Source organism: Mustela erminea, chromosome 13 (genome assembly GCF_009829155.1).
Source record: "Mustela erminea isolate mMusErm1 chromosome 13, mMusErm1.Pri, whole genome shotgun sequence".
Taxonomy (NCBI): domain Eukaryota; kingdom Metazoa; phylum Chordata; class Mammalia; order Carnivora; family Mustelidae; genus Mustela; species Mustela erminea.
Genome location: NC_045626.1, coordinates 49,291,038 through 49,310,572, shown reverse-complemented (window position 1 = coordinate 49,310,572; position 19,535 = coordinate 49,291,038). Strand labels below are relative to the sequence as shown.

Genomic DNA, 19,535 nt, shown 5'->3' with positions numbered 1-19,535 from the left:
AAGCCTATGAAAGCAGGCAGATTGTGGAGTCAAAACTTGAAGAAGCAACGCATTTGAGAATGAGTGTTCTGTTGTTACCCCTCTTTTTTTGCTTGGCTTTGCCCCAAGGGCAGGCCCATCCTGCAAAACTGTTCAGCAGCAGTGATATGAGCAGGTAAAACTCTAAAAAGAAACCTCCCCTTTCTGCACAGAAGAATTGGGAAAAGGGGCCTCTGCGGGGGCAGAGAACAGAAGAGGAAACCTGGAAGGAAGTGAGGTTGAGAAGAGAATTCCTTAATACTGTGTAAGAAACTGTACCAGTCCCTAGTTTACTCTTGAGCTGGATATTCACAGGACAGACCCAAAGCTGCCTAGAAAATGCTTTGAGAATTGAACTAAGATTTAAACCTCCCACCCATCTCAGAGGGAAATAAAGAGAGTCCACCAACATGGATCACTGCACAATCAGTCAGGACTGCTGTATATCTTTATTACCTCAAGGGGTAGGTGATGTAGGCATCATAGCCAAAGAGGCATGCAGCAGCAAGGCCCAGTGCCCCTGCAATGATTATGGAGCGATTTCCTCTGTTGACCAGGACAACAATGGAGGTGATTAGGTAGAGGGTGACGGCAATGAGGGACCGGAAGAAATCAGTCCAAGGCCAGTTGATGGATTGTATCTTGGTGGGTAGGTCACACATGTAGATGACAAAGAAGATCTCAGCAAGGATCATCTCAACCACTGACAGAGTGGAGTATCCTGGTGTTGAGATGCTGAACCAGATTAGAATCACCAGGCACAATATAGTCTCAGCAAATAGGAGAGTTCCCTTTCTGGTGCACAAGAAATTGGTGAAGGCAGTGCAGCAGCCACGGGCTGAGGCGCGCTCAGACTCCACCATGGCGAGACCTGGAGTTCCTGGAGACACGAAGGATCTGCACACTTGAAGAAGGGTTCCAGGATGCTGTTCACCCAGCTGTTTTGCTTGCTGTCTAAAAAATGGTTTTGAAAACTTGCAGTCTGAAGCTAACTGAGTTGACCACCTGCTAAAACAGTAATGATGATGATTATGATGGTGATACTACTACTAATAATACCCCTTAGAGAATTTTAATAGGATTCATATCTACACAATTTAATAATCAAAAAGTCCAGAATACAATTCAAAATTACCTGATAAGCAAATAACTAAGAAATGTGGTTCTTTGGGAATTATTAAGGGAAAAGACAATGAACAGGTACAAACTCTAAGATAACACAGATGCTGAAATTTAAAGACTTTAAAACAATAGGTACCATAATAAGCTCCATGAGATAAAGGTAAACACACACTAAATAAAATGCATAGAAAGATAAAAGTACTCAGCAAAAAATTTAAATTATAAAAAAAGAACAAAATATCTTTAAAACATCCAATCTCTGAAATTTACTGGCTGAACTCAATAGAAGAATGAAGATGACAGAGAAAAGGGTCAGTGAACTTGTAGATAATGGAAATCATTCAGTCTGAAGAACAAAGAGGAAAAAATTGGGAAGAGATGAATAGAACTTCAGGAAGTCATGGGACTATATAAAAAAAACTGAAATTTATAACAGTGGAGTTCTATGAAGAAACTGATGCAGAAAAAATTTTTAAGGAAACAATGGCTGAAAACTTCCTAAATTTTGTGAGAAACATTAACTTGTATATTTAAGAAGTTAACATAAAACAGAATGAACTCAAAGAAAATCACACTCAGGGGTGCCTGGGTGGCTCAGTTGGTTAGGCAACTGCCTTCAGCTCAGGTCATGATCCCAGGGTTCTAGGATCAAACCCCATGTCAGGCTCCTTGCTTGGCAAGGTGTCTGCTTCTCCCTCTCTCTCTGCCTGCTGCTCTGCCTGCTTGTGTTCTCTCTCACTCTCTGTCAAATAAATAAATAAAATTAAAAAAAAAAAGAAAAGAAGAAGAAAATCACACTCAAACACATATAATCAAATTACTGAAAATTAAACGTAAAGAAAAAAATCTTGAAGGCAGCTAAGGAAAAAATGACAAATATAGGAAAACAATGATGTTAATAATGATGGTGGAATTCTCATCAGAAACCATGGAGAACAGAAAATAGTAGAACAACATTTTTAAAATGATTGGAAAGAACTATTAACCCAACATTTTATATCCAGCAAAACTATCCTTCAGGAATGAAGGAAACATAAAGATCTTCTTAGATGAAGACGAACTAAAAGAACACATGGTAACTAAAAGAAATGATAAAATTCTTCAGACTGAAGGAAAATAATACTAGAAGAAACTTGGAACTTTAGGAATGAAAGAAGAATAAAAACTGTAATATCTGAGTAAATTTAGAATACTTTTTTAAAAGTCCCTTAAAATATGTGTAATTATTTTTTTAACATTTTTTGAAGTAGGCTCCACACTCAGTGTGGGGCTTTAACTCATGACCCTGAGATCAAGAGTTGCAGACTCTACTGAGCCAGCCAGTTACCCCCAAAATATGTGTAATTATTGGAAGAAAAATTTTCACATTGTCTGATAGGGTTTTATTTTTAATTTTTTATTTATTTGAGAAAGAGAGACAGAACAAGCAGTGGGAAAGGTCAGAAGGAGAGGGAGAAGCAGGCTTCCTACTGAGCAGAGAGCCCAACATGGGACTCAATCCCAGGACCCTGAGCTGAAGGCAGACACTCAACCAACTGAGCTACCCAGGTGCCCCTGTCTGATGGGGTTTTAAATGCACGTTAATTTAGGGGCACCTGGGTGACTCAGTCAGTTAAGCATCCAACTCTTGATTTTGGCTCAGGTCCTGCTCTCAGTGTCATGGGATGGAGCCCTGAGTTGGGTTCCATGCCCAGCAGAGAGTCTGCTGGAGATTCTCTCTCTCCCTCTCCTGCTGCTGTTCCCCTGCTTGTGTGCTCCCTCCCTCCCTCCATCTCTCCTTCCCTTCCTCCCTCTCTCTTTATTAAACAAATAAATTCTTAAAAAATAAATTTTAAAAATGAATGCATGTTAATTTAAAACACATGACAGCTATAGCATAAAGGGAAAAGAGTAAGGGATTTATGTAGTTGTAAACTTCACCATATTACTTAAAAATTAAAACATTACTCTAAGTAGACTCTAAAATGTTAAATATTCTACTGTACTATCAAGAGCAGTGTTTAAAATATAAAATAGAATATAAATAGATAAAATATAATATAATAGTAAAACCATTTAACTATCCAAAAACAGGTAGGAAAGAGGAAAAAGGCAAACAAAAAAATATGTAGAAAAATAGTAGGCCTAAAACCAACCACACCAATTATATTGTAATTATATTAAATAATTATTTTAAATGTATATGGTAAACACACCAATTAAAAGATAAAAGTAGTCAAATTGGATTAAAAAAATCTACATGTTCTTCTCAGGAAACCTAGTTTAAATATTAAAAAAAGTTAAAAATGAATGGATGGAAAAGATGTATTATGCAAACAATGATCAAAAGGAATTCAGAGTAGCTAGTTTTTTAAAAAGATTTTATTTATTTATTTATTTACTTGAGAGGGAGAGATTCTTTCTCCCACACATGAGTTGGGGGACGGCAGTGGGAGAGGGAGAAGCAGAATCCCCACTGAGTAGGGATCCCTATACGGGGTTTGATCCCAAGACCCTAAGATCATGACCTGAGCCAAAGGCAGATGTTTAACCGACTGAGGCATCCAGGTGCCCCTGGAGTGAGTATTTTAATATTAGACAAGGTAAACTGCCAAACAAGGAATATTATTAGGATAAAAAAAAAATGACATTAGAGAATTGTAAGATGGTCACTTACCAAGAAGACATAAGAATATTAAGTGGGTACACACCTAGTAATGAGACTTTACACAAAATACCTGGAAGCAAAAACAAATTTTTTTTTTAAGATTTTATTTATTTACTTGACAAAGAGACAGCGAGAGCGGAAACACAAGCTGGGGGAGTGGGAGAGGGAGAAACAGGCTTCCTGCTAAGCGGGGAGCCCAGTGTGGGGCTTGATCCCAGGACCCTGGGACCATGACCTAAGCGGAAAGCAGGTGCTTAATGACTGAGCCACCCAGGCACCCCAGCAAGAACACATCTTGACAAATTCAAATAAATTAAAACAATACAAAGTACGTTAATTGAACATAATTAAATATTATAAATCAACAACAGAAAGATCATTCTCTTAGTTTTGCATATGGGTGTCAAATTGATCACAGTTGCTGAAAAAATAATTTTTCACCACTGAGTTCTTTGACAAACCTGTAAAAAGCCAGTTGACCAATTTGTATGAAACTAAACTCTGTTTTATGCAGTGGGTCTATATGTTTATCCTTTACTAGTGCTATACTGTCCTGATAACCATAGATTTATAGTAAGTTTAAATCAGGTAGTGTGTTTTCCCATTTCAAAATTGTTTTGGCTATTGTAGGTCCTTTATGAAATTTTAGAATCAACTTGCTAATACTCTGTTGAGATTTCAATGGACATTACATTAAAATTATAGATCAATTTGGGCAAATTAATATTCTAAAAAGCCTTCCAATCCATTAATATAGTATACTCTCCATTTGTTTGGGTCTTCTTCTATTTCTTACATCAATAATTTACAATTTTTAGCATATATGTTGCTAGATTATACCTAAATATTTCATATTTTTATGTTATCATAGTTTTCTTTTTTTAAAAAGATTTTATTTGAGAGAGTGTGAGCAAGCATAAGCAGGGTGGAGATGCAGAGAGAGAGGGACAAGCAGACTCCCCACTGAGTGGGGAGCCCAAAATGGGGCTTGATCCCAGAACCCTGAGATCATAAATGAGCTCAAAAATGAGCCAAAGACAATGCTTAACCAACTGAGCCACCCAGGGGCCCCACTATCATAGAGTTTTCGAATTTCAATTTCTAATAGTTTTTGCTACGTTATTAAAGTAGAATTGATGTTTGTATATTGACCTTGAATCTTATGACTCTCCTAAATTCACTTACTATCTCCAATAGCTTCTTATACATTCTTTGGGGTTCTCTATTTGTTATCAGTCAATAAAGAGAGGTTTCTTTCTTTTCAGTCTGTGTTTATATTTAGTTTTCTTGTCTTTTTGCACTGGGTTGTCCCTCTAGTACAGTGTTAGATAAAAGCAATGAGGGTGGACATCCTTTCTTTGCCTGATCATAAAGAAAAGCATTCAGTCTTTCACCATTATGTTAGTTACAGATGTTCTCTACTAAAATAGGGGAAGTTTCTTTTTATTCTTAGTTTGATAAGCTTTCTAAAAATTCAAGTATAGATGTTTTTTCTGCACCTCTTGAGATGATTATGTGGTTTTCCTTTTGTATTTTGTTGGTATGGTAAATTACAGATTTACCAAAAAAACAGATTTTTTTTTATTTATTTGACAGACAGAGATCACTAGTAGATAGAAAGGCAGGCAGAGAGAGAGGGGGAAGCAGGCTCCCCACCAAGCAGAGAGCCTGATTCGGGGCTCTATCCCAGGACCCTGGGATCATGACCCAAGCTGAAGGCAGAGGCTCAATCCACTGAGCCACCCAGGCACCCCCCCAAAAAACAGATTTATAAATGTTAAACCAACATTCCATTTCTTGGATAAACCCAAACTTATCATGATGTTTTATCCTTTCTATGTATTGCTGGATTCAATTTACTAAAATTTTGAAGGTTTTGTTGTGTCTGTGTTTATATTACATTTCTTTCTTTCTTTTTCTTTTTTGCTTGTTGTGTTATCATGGCAATGCTAGACTCATAAAATAAATTGGGAAAGGTTCCTTCCCCTACCATTTTCTGGTAGAGTTTGTATGGAATTGATATATTTCTAAATATTTGGTATTAGAGTGTTGTTTGTTGGAATTTTTAAGCTGTAAATTTCATTTCTTTAGTAGATATTTAGGTTATCCATTTCTTCTTGAAGGAGTTTTATTAATCTTTGTTTTTCAAAGAATTGCTCTATTTCATCTAAGTTATTTTATTTCTGGAAATCAATTTTTTTCATCATATTCCTCTATTGTCCTCATAATGTTTGTAGTGATGGACCCTATTTCATTCTTAATATCAGGGTAGTTGGTATCTTCTCTTTTTTCTTAGTTAGTTTGGCTAGATGTTTCTAAATTCTATTGTTTTTTTCAAGGTCATTTGGATTTTTTTGTTTTCTCTATTATTTTTCTGTTTTCAAATGTATTGATTTCTATTCTTACCTTTATTATTTCCTTCCTTCCTTTGCATTTAATTTGCTTCCCTTTTTCTAGATTCTTTTTTTTTGAGGAGGGGAGGGGCAAAAGAAGAGGTAGAAAGAGAATCCCAAGCAACTCTGAGATCATGACTGGAGCCAAAATCAAGAGTCAGATGCTTAACTGACTAAGCCACCCAGGCAGTCCTCATCCCTTTATTCTAGATTCTATTTTTTTAAAAAAATATTTTATTTATTTATTTGACAGAGAGAGAGAGAGAGAGAGATCACAAGTAGGCAGAGAGGCAGGCAGAGAGAGGAGGAAGCAGGCTCACTACTGAGCAGAAAGCCTGATGTGGGGCTCAATCCTAGGAACCTGGGATCATGACCTGAGTGGAAGGCAGAAGCTTAACCCACTGAGCCAACCAGGCGCTCCTTTATTCTAGATTCTTTTTTTTTTTTTTTAAAGATTTTATTTATTTATTTGTCAGGGATAGAGGGAGAGCGAGCGAGCGAGCACAGGCAGACAGAGAGGCAGGCAGAGGCAGAGGGAAAAGCGGGCTCCCCCGCCGAGCAAGGAGCCCAATGTGGGACTCAATCCCAGGACACTGGGATCATGACCTGAGCCGAAGGCAGCTGCTTAACCAACTGAGCCACCCAGGCGTCCCAATATTCTAGATTCTTAAGCTGCAATCTTAGGCTACTGATTTTAGATCTTTGTCTAATACAAGCATTGTTTCTATAAATTTCCCTTTAAGTACTGGCTACATTCCACAAATTTTTATATGCTATATTTTCATTCAGTTTTAAATATTTTCTAACTCCTCTTAAAATTTCCTCTTTGGCACCTGGTTTATTTAGAAATGCATTGTTTAATTTCCAAATATTTGAGGATTTTCCTGATACTTTTCTATTATTTTCTTATTTAATTTTATTTTGTTAGATAACATAGTTTTAATATGTTTAATAGCAATTTTTTCCCTAATTAATTTTATCCACTGTGGTAAATGATACATAATATGAAATCTATCATTTTAATCTTTTTAAGTGTATAGTTCAATGGCTTTTCACACATTCACAATGCTGTGTAACTATTACCACGATCTGCTTCTAGAACTTTTTAATTATTTCAAATAGAAACTCTGCACTTATTAAACAAAAATTCTTCCTTCTCTCCAGCCCCTTGTATCTGTATCCTACTTTCTGTCTCTATGAATTTGCCTATTCTAATATGGTTTTAAGTCTTTAAATTTGTTAAGATTTGCTTTATGATCCAGACTGTGGTCTATCTTAATAAATGTTCCATGTGCATTTTAAAAAATTTATATTCTGCTGATGGTAGAATATTTTATAAATGATCAAGTTGGTTGAAAGTATCATTCTTTCATACTCTATTGATTTTTTATTATATTGTTCTATTGATTTCTGAGAAAGAAGTACTGATATCTCCATGTATATATTTCCCTTTAGTTCTATAAGTTTTTGCTTCATATATTTTGAAAACCTATTTTTAGGTTCATACACATTTAGGATTGTTACATCTTTTTGATGAGTTCTCCATTTATAGTTATGTAATATCTCTCTTTGTCCATGCTAATACTTCTTTTTCCAAATCTTTTTCAATATAAGCTCTCCAGATTCACAAACTGGAACTCCTCCCTCTTCCACTCTCACATATCTTAATCTACTTTTGTCAGCTAACTACGTAGTTTACATGTTTCTAAATACAGAACTATTTGGCTTTCAGAACAAGTTGAGAGCTGTGTAGTGACCGAAACACATGCCCTCCAAATTTAAGGCGATCTCACATTAGCAAAAGAGAAAAATTTTAGAAAGCATTCTGTGGAGGTTAGTTGACATAATAGCTTGAAAAAATTGAAATTCTGTATGGAACACTTTATTTTTCTTACATTTTGGGATCTCTAGCCTGTTCCTTGTCCTGTTTTCCCCGAAATTGTGTTCTAGTAAACATCAGAGGGACTGAGCATCAGAGTGACCCCTAATGCCAAAGTATACACACTCCCACTCCCTAAATGCCAACCTAAATTCCTGAGGGAGCCAGGATTGGCTTGATATCTATTTCTGGATCTCAAAATAGTGGAGAGTTCTGTTAGGTTGTTTTTAGTCCTAACAAGGCAGCATTGGCCATCAGAGCTTGCTGTGTCAATGGTAGAGGAAATAGTAATCCCTTGCCACCTATTCTTTTTTTTTTTAAAGATTTTATTTATTTATTTGACAGACAGAGATCACAAGTAGGCAGAGAGGCAGGCAAAGAGAGAGAGCCCGATGCGGGACTCGATCCTAGGACCCTGAGATCATGACCTGAGCCAAAGGCAGCGACTTAACCCACTGAGCCACCCAGGTGCCCACCTTGCCACCTATTCTTGACCATTATTTCCACAGCATGGGGCTTTTAAAAAAAAATCACTATAAACCAGAAAATAACTCTTACTGCCTAGAGAAAGGGAAAGCTATCTTTGCCGTGATTTGGCAGAAAAATCAAATGATGAAAATGGGGAGTATCCTTTCTGAGTCTAAAATTTTTTGCCTGGAATATGAGAATTATGATAATGCCTGCATCAGATGTTTCTGTGAGAAACAAATAAGATAATTGATAAGAAATAATTAAATGAACTGTAGAACTCTAATATTAGTTATTAATATTGCTTATTATAGTACCTATAAGACTTATCATCTTAATAATTCAGTTTTAGCTGGGAAAGATGATGCCTTTATTTGGCTTATATTTCTTTCAGATTCCTTTCTTGCTTTATGGAGAGAAACAATTGGTATTTCAGCAAATTTTTTTCTTTCAGTTTTATTGAAATATAATTGATATACAGCACTGTATATTTGAGCAAATAGCATGATGATTTGACTTATATATATTGCAAGTAAATTAATATTTTTAAAGATGTATTTATTTATTCGAGAGAGAAAGAGAGAGCATGAGTGGGAGGGGCAGAGGGAGAGGGAGAGAAAATCTGAAGCACACTTAGCACTGAGTGTGGAGCCTAACATGGGGCTCAATCTCAAGACCCACATACTATGACTTGAGCCAAAACAAAGAGTCCCACACTTAACCAGCTGCACCACCCAGGCACCCCACACGCAAATTATGTTTAAAAGTCTTTTATCCTTTATAGCAATTCCTCTGCTTTCTATTTTTAATGAGATGATTCAATCTGTCTGTATTCTTTTCAATGAATCCATGTTCACTTAAAGGTATTTTAAGAAAACAAAATATTTCTATGAATACACATGGTACATCTTATCTTTAAAAGACTAAATTTGAAAAGCTAGAAATCTTTCTTCAGCTATTTCTAAAATATATCACCCCTAAATACCAGTCTTCACGTTCTCAGAATTCATATTCAATCATCACTACATCTCAAGATATATATATACATAACTTCTGTTTCAGATGAGGTCAGCTGGAATAGTCTTACTGTGTAATCAGGATTTTTAGACTGTGCAAAACATAGTATTTTTTTTCTATGGAAGCATAATTGACATACAGTATCCTGTTAGTTTCAAGTGTATATCATAATGACTCAATATTTTTATACATTACAAAATTATTTCCATGATAAGTCTAGTTATTATCTGTCACCATACAAAGTTATTGAAATATTATTGACTATATTATATCCCCATGAGTTCCTTAATTTATTACTGGAAGTTTGTACATCTTAATCCTCTTCACCTATTTTACCCTGCAAAGCACAGTTACTTTTTTTTTTTTTTGAAGATTTATTTGTTTGTTTGAGAGAGAAAGGAAGAGAGTGTGAGCAGGGCGGGGGGCAGACAGTGGGAGAGGAAGAGAGAATCCTCAAGAAAACTTCCTGCTGAGCATGGAGCCAAAGCCTGGATGTGGGGCTCAATCCCAGGACCCTGAAATCATGATCTGAGCTTAAATCAAGAGTCTGCTGCTTAACCAACTGAGCTACACAGATGCCCCCTTGCAAAGCATAGTTTTAATGTCTCTGCACATAAGATATATGTGGGTTTTGAAATATGTGAGATTGATGAAAAAAATTAAAGTACAAAAAATTACATTTTAAAATAATTTATTGAGCACAAATTATAATGAATTGCTTACATTATTCAGAATTAGTGGGTTCAGCACCATCTTTTTGAACACCATGTATTGACATAAACTTTGTTCATGGAAACTATAAGAAACAATTGAAAGCATAATCTAAAAAAGTTTTGACTTATGATGAGCACTGGGTGTTATATGTAAGTGATGTATCACTAAATTCTACTCCTGAAACCAATATTACATTACTATATGTTAACTAACTAGAATTTAATGAAAACTTAAAATAAAATAAAAATTGAAATCCACACAGCCTTAAAGAATATAGTTACAAAGAAATAAAAATATTTTTTTAAAAGTTCTCCAAATTAGGTTGCCTGTTTGGAATTAATTTTGACTGGGATTTTCTGAACAAATTTGGAATGTAAAATTTTTTTCAATTACTTGATTAACTCAACTGCTTGTACTCTAAATTAATTGGAGTTTAATGCATTTTTCACTGAATTGGCAATTGGGAAAGGGAAAATGTATTCATAATGACTAATGACTAAGAATTGGCACTCGTGAAAAGTAAAAAAACAATTATTTATAAGTGGATTGTTCATTTCATTATTCAGTTTCTCACTATTACTATATAATGATCAGATTTCTAAATAGAAGCATACCAAAAGATTAAAAATTTTAATTATAAACACTTTTTAAGTTTTTTCATAAGGAGACAAATACAGTTTTTTCACTAAGATATACTATTTATTTTAAAAGTTTATAAATTACATGGAATAAAATATCAGAAAGGTGTTGGGTGAATGTATTAATAGTCAATATTTATAATTTTAATAAATATTTGTTATATTTACCAATGTTTATTAAGCCCTTATTATGTGCCTATGTATTTGTAGACTTTTATCTGATTATCATAACCCTCTGACATATCTCCATTTTATAGATAAAGACATTAAGCCTCAGAATATGAATTCACTTATACATGTCAGGAAGCCAGTGTAAGATAGAAATATAATTTGAATAAGATGTCTGACTTCATAGTCTGTGAATTTGCATGTGTTTGAATATATTTGTGTATGTGTGTTTGTTTTAATATACAAGTAAAGACTCTGTACTATTTTCAGTTGCATTAAAAAAGGAAGTTAAAAAATTTTTCCTTTTTCTAGTACCTAGTATGAAGGACCAAATATTTATACAATTTTTAAGGTTTTTCAAAAATATGGTGTGTATAGTTACATTGCATATCTTATGAGTACACTTATGTTTTTTATATTCTTTGACCTTGAAGGAATATTCTTATCTGATATTTTAATAGAAGTATGGTATCCTTGGGGCATCTGGATGGCTTAGTTGGTTAAGCATCTGCCTCTGGCTCAGGTCATGATCCTAGGCTCCTGGGATGGAGCCCCACATCAGGCTCCCTGTTCCAGGGAGTCTGCTTCTCCCTCTCCCTCTGCTCCTCCCCCCACCCCGGCTCAAATAAATAAAATCTTTTTAAAAAGAGGTTTTTTAACATTATAAAGTTTTGACATTATAGCATAGTTTTAACATTATAAAAATTAAACATTAAACTACTTTTAACATTATAAAAGTATGAAAAATTTGAAAAACCAAACCATTCGAGAGGCTGAGAAGCCAAGTTTAGATGTGCTGTAAAACATACTAAATAACTTGGGGTGCCTGGTTGGCTCCATTGGTTGGGTGACTGATCTGCTCTCAGCTCAGGTCATGATTCTGGAGTCCCAGGATCAAATCCCATATCAGGCTCCAAGCTCCATGGGTAGTCTGCTTCTCCCTCTGACCTTCTCCCCTCTCATGCTCTCTCTCTCTCTCAAATAAATAAAAAAATCCTTAAAAAAATACTAAATAACTCACAAAGAGGAGTTCTAAATATCTATATTTTAAAAAAAGATTTTATTTATTGATTTGAGAGAGAGCGTGTGCTCATGAGGTAGGGAGGGGCTGAGGGAGAGGGAGAAGCAGACTCCCTGCTGAGCAGAGAACCTGATACAGGACTCTATTTCAGGACCCCGAGATCATGACCTGAGCTGAAGGCAGATGCCTACCCCACTGAGCCACCCAAGGACCCCTAAATATTTCCATTTTTGAAAAGAATTTTAATAGACTTTATTTTTTAGAACGATTTTGGGTTTAGCAAAGTTGAGTGGGAAGCACAGAACGTTCCCATATATCCCTGCCTCTGAAATGCAAAGGCTCTTCTACTTAACATCCTGTACCTAAGTGACACATTTGTTATAAATGATGTCCCAACAATGATGCATCATTATCATTCAAAGTCCATAGTTCACGTTAGGGTTCAGTCTTGGTGTTTTACATTCTATGGGCATGGACCAATATATAATGGACATGTAGTCATCACCATAATAGTGTCATACTGAGTAGTTTCATTGCCCTCCAAATCCTCTGCGCTGTACCTGTTCATGCTTTTCTCCCCACAACCACCTACATCACTAACATTTTTACTGTCTCTATAGTTTTGCCTTTTCCAGAATGTCATATGGCTGGAGTCATGTAGTATGTAACCTTTTCGGATTGGCTTCTTTCACTTAGTAATATGCATTTAATTTTCCTCTGTATCTTTCCATGGCTTAATAGCGCTTTTTAAAAAGATTATATTTATTTATTTGAGAAAGCGAGCAAGCGTGTGTGCCTGCATGGATGCGAGGGGAGGGGCAGAAAGGGAAGGAGAGGAAGAGGGAAAGAGTCCCAAGCGTGGAGCCCCAGGTGGGACTTGATCTCATGACCCTGAGCCAAAACCAAGAGTGGGACGTTTAACTGCCTGAGCCACCCAGGCTCCCTGTATAGCTCCTTTTAAGTGCTGAATAAAATTCCAATGTCCGGTTGTACTAAAGTTAATCTATTCACCCACTAAAAGACATATTGGCTGCTCCAAGTTTTGACAACTATAAATAAATCTGCTATAAACATCTATGTGCAGGTTTTTGTGTGGACATAAGTTTTCAATTCATTTGGGCAAATACTAAGGCGTGCAATTACTGGATTGTATGGTAAGAATATGTTTAATTTTATAGGAAAGTGCCAAACTGTCTTCCAAAGCGGCTGTACTATTTTGCATTCGACCAGCAGTGAAGGGAAGCTGCTATTGATCTATATTCTCTGTCAGCATTTAATATTGCCAATGTTTCACATTTTAGCCATTCTCACAGGTGCGTGATGGTGATTCCTTCGATTTTCAGTTCCCTACTGACATATGCTGTTGGGCATCTTTTCATATACTTATTTGCCACCTGTACATCTTCTTTGGTGAGGTGTCTGTTTAGGTCTTTTGTTCACTTTTAAATTGGATTGTTCACTTTCTTACTGTTGAGTTTTAAGGATTCTCCGTATACTTTGGATAAGAGTCCTTTATCAGATATTGTGCACAATATTTACAAATACTTTCCCCCACTCTGCAACATGTCTGCTCATTCTGCTGTCCTTGTGTTTTTCAGAGTAGAAGTTTTTAATTTCAATGAAGCCCAAGTTATCAGTTATTCATTTCATGGATCATGCCTTTCATGTTGTATGTAAAAGCTCATCACCATACTGAGATCATGGATTTTCTCTTATGTTCTCTTCCAGGAATTTTATAGTTATTGTTTTACATTTTATATTTACATGAGATTCTTTTTGAGTTCATTTTTGTGAAGACTGTAAGGTGTCCAGATTCATTTTGTGTGTGTGTGTGGATGTCCAGTTGTTCCAGTAGCATTTGTTGAAAAGACAATAATGGCTCCATTTTATTGCCTTTGCTCCCTTGTCAAAGATCTGTTGACTATATCATTGTAAGTCTGTTTCTGGGCTTTCCATTCCATTCCATTGGTCCATTTATCTATTCTTCTACCAATACCAAACGATCTTGATTATATTAGCTCCACAGTAAGTTTTGATTGGTGTTTTAGATAATTTACATTCAATGTAATAGTTATTTTAGGACTTAAATGTGCCATTTTATTTTTTTGTTTTGTGTTTATTGTCTTTTTTGCTCTTCTGTGTTCCTTTTTCTGCTTCCTAATAGTTTACCTGATCAATTTTTATAGTTCCATTTTTATGTATGGTACATTTGCATTTATCTCTTTGAATAGATTTTTAGTCATCATTCTAGGTATTACATTTCATATATGTACAACCTATCACAGTTTAGTGTTGTTGATGATTTACCAGTTCAAATAAACCGTGTTTATCTTTATATCCCTTTAACCTCCCATTTTTAATGTAATTGTCTTAAATATTGCCTTTACATACATTTAGAACCACAGCAGGCATTGAGACATCATCCAGGGTGGTCCTGACCAAATCAGAGAAGACTTTAAAAGAAGATGATGAAACATTAGAGACCACATTCCCACTACTCTGTTGTCCATGAGGGCCCTTGGGGAGCGGAAAGTGGTCCTGTACCAACACCTAGCAAGAAAGTGGGAATCTCTGTCTTACAACTGCAAGAAAGTGAATTCTGCCAACAACTTGTGGCAGTTTGTTACACAGGGATAGAAAACTAGTACACAATTCTTGCTTTTGAGTTGGGGTAGGTGGAACTAGAGCAGCTTTGAGTCTATGGCAATTTTTGTCCCTCTACTGAGGCAAAACCTTTCTGGCCAACATTCTGTGAATTAGGAGGATTTCTACTCTAGATAGGGAACAGGTATCACTCCCATCAATGGATTAACTCCAGGGATTATTTCTTTTAAACCTTTTCATTGTTCTTTCCCCCAGCCTCAGGTAGTGTCTTACGTGTAAATGTTAATCAGTACTCAGCTGAAGACTCTCGAGGGAAATCTCTTCAGTCTCTGGAGTTCTTTCTGTTTGAAGCTCCAGTACTTTTCCTTGTAGACAATAGGCACCCTGGTCACCTAAGAGTCCTGGCTCAGGGAGGTTCCTTCTGCCTGAGCTGTGGCCTGGAAACTCCCTCTGGCTAAGCTGGGGCCATCAGAGGGCTCATCTTACTTGAGTTCACCCAAGCATCACAGGAGCATCATTCTTCCATCTAAAACCTGAGGACTATGTAGGAATCTATAGACAAAAGGCTAATTTAAGAGAAATTCTACACTGATTTTCATGGGTCAATATACAGGGAGATATGGAGAACATGGTGTGTTTGGGTAAATGTGAATAGTTTTAGCATTTGCAAGTGTTTAGAAAAAGTAAACCAAGCAACTTTATTCTTCAGTATTTATTGAATGTCTAATCTGTGCCAAGCTCTGCTAGACTCTTGGGCTCTAGTGATGAGCACAAGGAGGTCCAGTCCCTGACCCTATGTAGCTAATGGCCAACATCAAGTGCTGTATTGTCTAATATAGAATGTATGTGTCGAATAAAATAGCATCCGATTATCTTATCAAGGCATGCCAAGTAATTCTTAACATGCAAACACATGAAGCAGCAATTCCAGGTTGAATTCTTTTTCACACACTATTAACCCACTTCTCATCACTAGTGGCCTAAACATCTGCCCTGTGCTCAGGGAATGCAAACTAATGTTAATATTGGTTTCATCAGACATAGTAGTGAAGGGCAAAAGGAAGAAAAGAGGAAAGAAGGCAAGTCTTGTGCCCCCAGAGGCAATTAAACACATTTTTTTCTATCTCTTGTTTTCTACGTATTATCCATGCTACTCTTTTTATTAGTCCATTATGTTTAGCTCTGTTGAATACTGGCCTAGAGTGATGTTGAACAGAATACGTTTCCCATTGCTGACTTTCTCTTCTATCTACAGAGACCTGTATTCATAGTAAATGGGTTTCTCATGGGAAGTTATTTGCAATTTTGGTAAACAACATGGCTTAGTGAATCTAAAACAAACAAATATAGAAGAATAAGGGACTGGGTTGAGGGTATTTAGGGAGGGGGAATATGTTGAACCCTGTTACTAATGAATTACTCTTTTCTAAGCATTGCTCATGTGTTTCAAATAGATCTCAAGAGGAGTTTGTATATCACTTTTTTAAAAGATTTTATTTATTCTTTTGAGACAGAGAGACACAGAGAGAGAGCATGAGCAGGGGGAGAAGCAGACTCCCTGCTGAGCCTGGAGCCGGACACGGGCTCGATCCCAGGACCTGGAAATCATGACTTGAGCCAAGGCAGACACTTTAACCATCTGAGCCACCCAAGTGCCCTGTGTATCATTTTTCAGAGGAGGAGGGAAAGAAAAATTTATTACTCTTTCTGCTCTTATCTCATTGAGTGCTTTTTTTTTTTTTTTTTTTTTTTTTTTGGTTCTAATGTATTCTTCCTCAAAAGGGCAGAATCCAGGCCTGGTGCAGTGTGAGAGAAGGGGTTAGTCTGTTCTATAAACTGTTAGAGAGATTTAAAAAATAGGCAATCTAATTGACTCATACGTGGCTCACAGCCATATAAATGCTTACAAAATTGCTTCTTGCGTAGCAGTAGTGACCACAGAGAAGCAGAAGTAAAATGGAGGCAAGTGAGATGAGAACTCTTAGGAAATCTTTAACAGGACTTTAAAACCCTTGTCAAGCCTTTTGTTTAACTTTGTGCAAAAAACATCCTTTAGAAAATTAAATGCACTTCAAGGAGCATGCTCCAAGTCGAAATTCACATACTTTGCCTCAAAATAATACCTCTTTGGTGTTAAAGTCTGTCTCTACAAATACATTGCCTTTTAGAACAAACTGCTGCAGAAAAACAATTTTTTTTTTTCACAAAGAACTGTGACTCCATTGTTACTAGGAGATTTGTAATCCGTTTTAAACATGTTACTAAAATAGAAGTTGACATAACTACTGAATTTGCTGTTTATATTTAATTAAAGGCATTGCTAAAATAAAATATATTTGGGTGTTTCTTAAAGCTATTAGCAACATGCACATTTATAACTTTCTCTATATTCACTTTTTTAATTGAAGCATATTGGACATATAATATTGTATTAATTTCATTAAATTCACTTTTTTCCCCTGTATTCACTTTTAACAAAAATGTTCTTGTTGTCTTTTTCAAGACTCTCTGTCTTTATATTGACTGGCTTTATCTGTGATTATTTCCTCCTTTCTCTGTGTGCTTTGCTCAAAGTTGCCTCATACCTTCACTCCACATTATTTGTTCTTTCCTTATCAACCATACTACAAAAAAGTTCCTTCATCTGTGCTTTCCTTTTACTAATTAATTAAATGTAATCAGGTGAAATATAATATAATTCATGTGTAGTTTTAATCTCTAAATTGGTTGGTTTGTCACCAACTTGGAAGTAGGAAATTATTTCCCTCTGTGTAAGACTTCATTATAAAAGCCTATGTTGTCATAATGATAACAATATAGTTACTCAACATGTTCTTTGTTACAAAAAATTATTTCCACAGTTACAAAAGACATTTTTCAGGCATCCACTTGAATTTCTAAACTAATTCTCTGATTTGTTTCATTACCCTCCTGTGTTAGTTTTTACCAATTCCTAGAAATTTGTATCATCATTTTAAGTCAAAATGAAAAACTGAACCTCCTTTAGGAATGAAACTAAGACCCGAGATTCATTATTAAAATGATAATTTTTTTTTTTTGCTTCTGGTGATTTAGTAATGAAAAACTTAAAAATATTTTGTGTACGTGTGTGTATGACTTTCTAGACTATGACACCAACAATAAAAGTGTCGAACCATTCTAAAGGAATAGAAGTTTTATTTAAATATTTGATTTCTTGGGGCAGCTCGGTGGCTCAGTCAATAGAGATCTGACTCTTGATTTCCCTTCAGGTCATAATCCCAGGGACATGAGATCAAGCCTTGCATCAGACTTTGTTCTCAGCACAGTTACAAATCCTATCGAGTTTCTGCTCTGGCCTCAGAAAATTCACCCTGTATGCTATACCACAGCTAGTTCCAATCATGTGAAATTTCCTGTGAGTCTCAGAAGATATTTTGAACATTTTCCAATCAAAGGTCTTAAGTGTTCTCATAAAATTTAGGGATTACAATTAAAATATGTGGGAAAATGGAAGCTATAACTTTCAAATCACCACCAGGATATGTCCTGTCCTCTTTCTCCTACTCCTTGTGGCTACTCAAAACTAAAGTTTTGGGAAAATAACTGCACTACTTAACCCAAAGAAGGCAGCAAGAGCAGAGCCATAGGTCATAACATTAGCTACTTCCACCAAAGTTTTGATCCTTCCTTTAGGAGAGCCAACAGTTAAAGAAACTTACTGTTTCTTACAGCCCCTCTAGAAGAAAAGTAAATGTGAATAAATTTAACTCCTACATTGCTGTTATCTTACCTTCCAAATCACTGATTGCTTAAGAGAATGATCTGTTTTCTCTTTCACTGCCAGGTTTACATATATGGGCCTCGCTTTTCTCTGAAACAGAAAGGCTGTCACTTAAGTGCTGTAGGTAGGCCCTTTACCTGTGTTGACAGAACTCCACAGGGCAGGCCAGGCAAATGAATGGGGTTGTTGCTAGGACACCAGGCTGTTTCCAGGACAGCAGCCCATTGCTGTTTGCTATTCTCTTGACTAACTAACACTACACCTGTTCCTTAAGAAATAGCTTATTTTCCTTCATTGCAAAGCAAACACAGAGTGGGAAATCACACAGCTGCATGTCTGCACCTTCTCTGTAGCTTTCCAGGAGGAATACAATAAACCAAATATAATTTAATTTGTGGAAGGGGAATTCATATACCCATACAATATCTAAATCTTTGTATATAATAAAATATTTATGTGACTTTTTATAATTCTAGTGCACCATATGCCACACAGGATGTGAGGCAACAATGCATATTCTTTTGTAGCCACCCCAAGATTTATTCTACAAGTGCATATAGGGTGACTGTTTTTTAAAAATGAGTTTCTCAAAACTACACATGATGGTTTCCAACAGAACTCACCATTTCCCCCCTTCTACTTGCATCTAATTTTCACCAAAATTATTACCACTGCTGTCTATGATTGCTAACCAGGCCTGCAACTAAGGTGCCTATCCACAAAAACTAGGAAGGCCCCCATTTTCAGGAGCATGTAAGTGCTCTGTTGCCAACATCTACCCATCTGAGTCAAGTGTGCCAAAATCTACATCAAAAGCAAGTCTCCCAGGGTGCCTGGGTAGCTCAGTGGGCTAAGCGCCTGCCTTGGGTTTTGGTCATGGTCCCAGGGTTTAGGATTGAGCCCCGAATCTGGCTTTCTGCTCAGCGGAGAGGCATGCTTCTCTCTCTCCCACTCCCCCTGCTTGTGTTCCCTTTCTCATGCATGCTCTCTCTCTGTCAAATAAATAAATGAAATCTTAAAAAAAAAAAAAAAAAAGAGCAAGTCTCCTTCTACTGATGAAATCACTAATTCCAAGAGTTCCTA

General features: G+C 36.2%; 1 protein-coding gene across 5 annotated transcripts; it reads right to left on the bottom strand.

The window, feature by feature from the left end:
• Nucleotides 1–439: 439 nt before the first annotated feature.
• Nucleotides 440–18,615, bottom strand: LOC116571928 (proteolipid protein 2-like). 5 transcript variants are annotated; one of them, XM_032310453.1, is made up of 3 exons: nt 18,462–18,603; nt 3,797–3,857; nt 440–1,026 (listed from the first exon to the last, which is right to left on the bottom strand). In XM_032310453.1, the coding sequence occupies exons 2-3, from the start codon at nt 3,805–3,807 to the stop codon at nt 471–473; spliced, it is 567 nt and encodes a 188-aa protein (XP_032166344.1). In that variant the 5' UTR covers nt 3,808–3,857; nt 18,462–18,603; the 3' UTR covers nt 440–470. The 5 variants fall into 5 exon arrangements, with proteins under 5 accessions (XP_032166344.1, XP_032166345.1, XP_032166348.1 ...); XM_032310454.1 differs by having other exon boundaries at nt 440–1,023; XM_032310457.1 differs by lacking the exon at nt 3,797–3,857 and having other exon boundaries at nt 440–1,023; nt 18,590–18,615.
• Nucleotides 18,616–19,535: the final 920 nt, after the last annotated feature.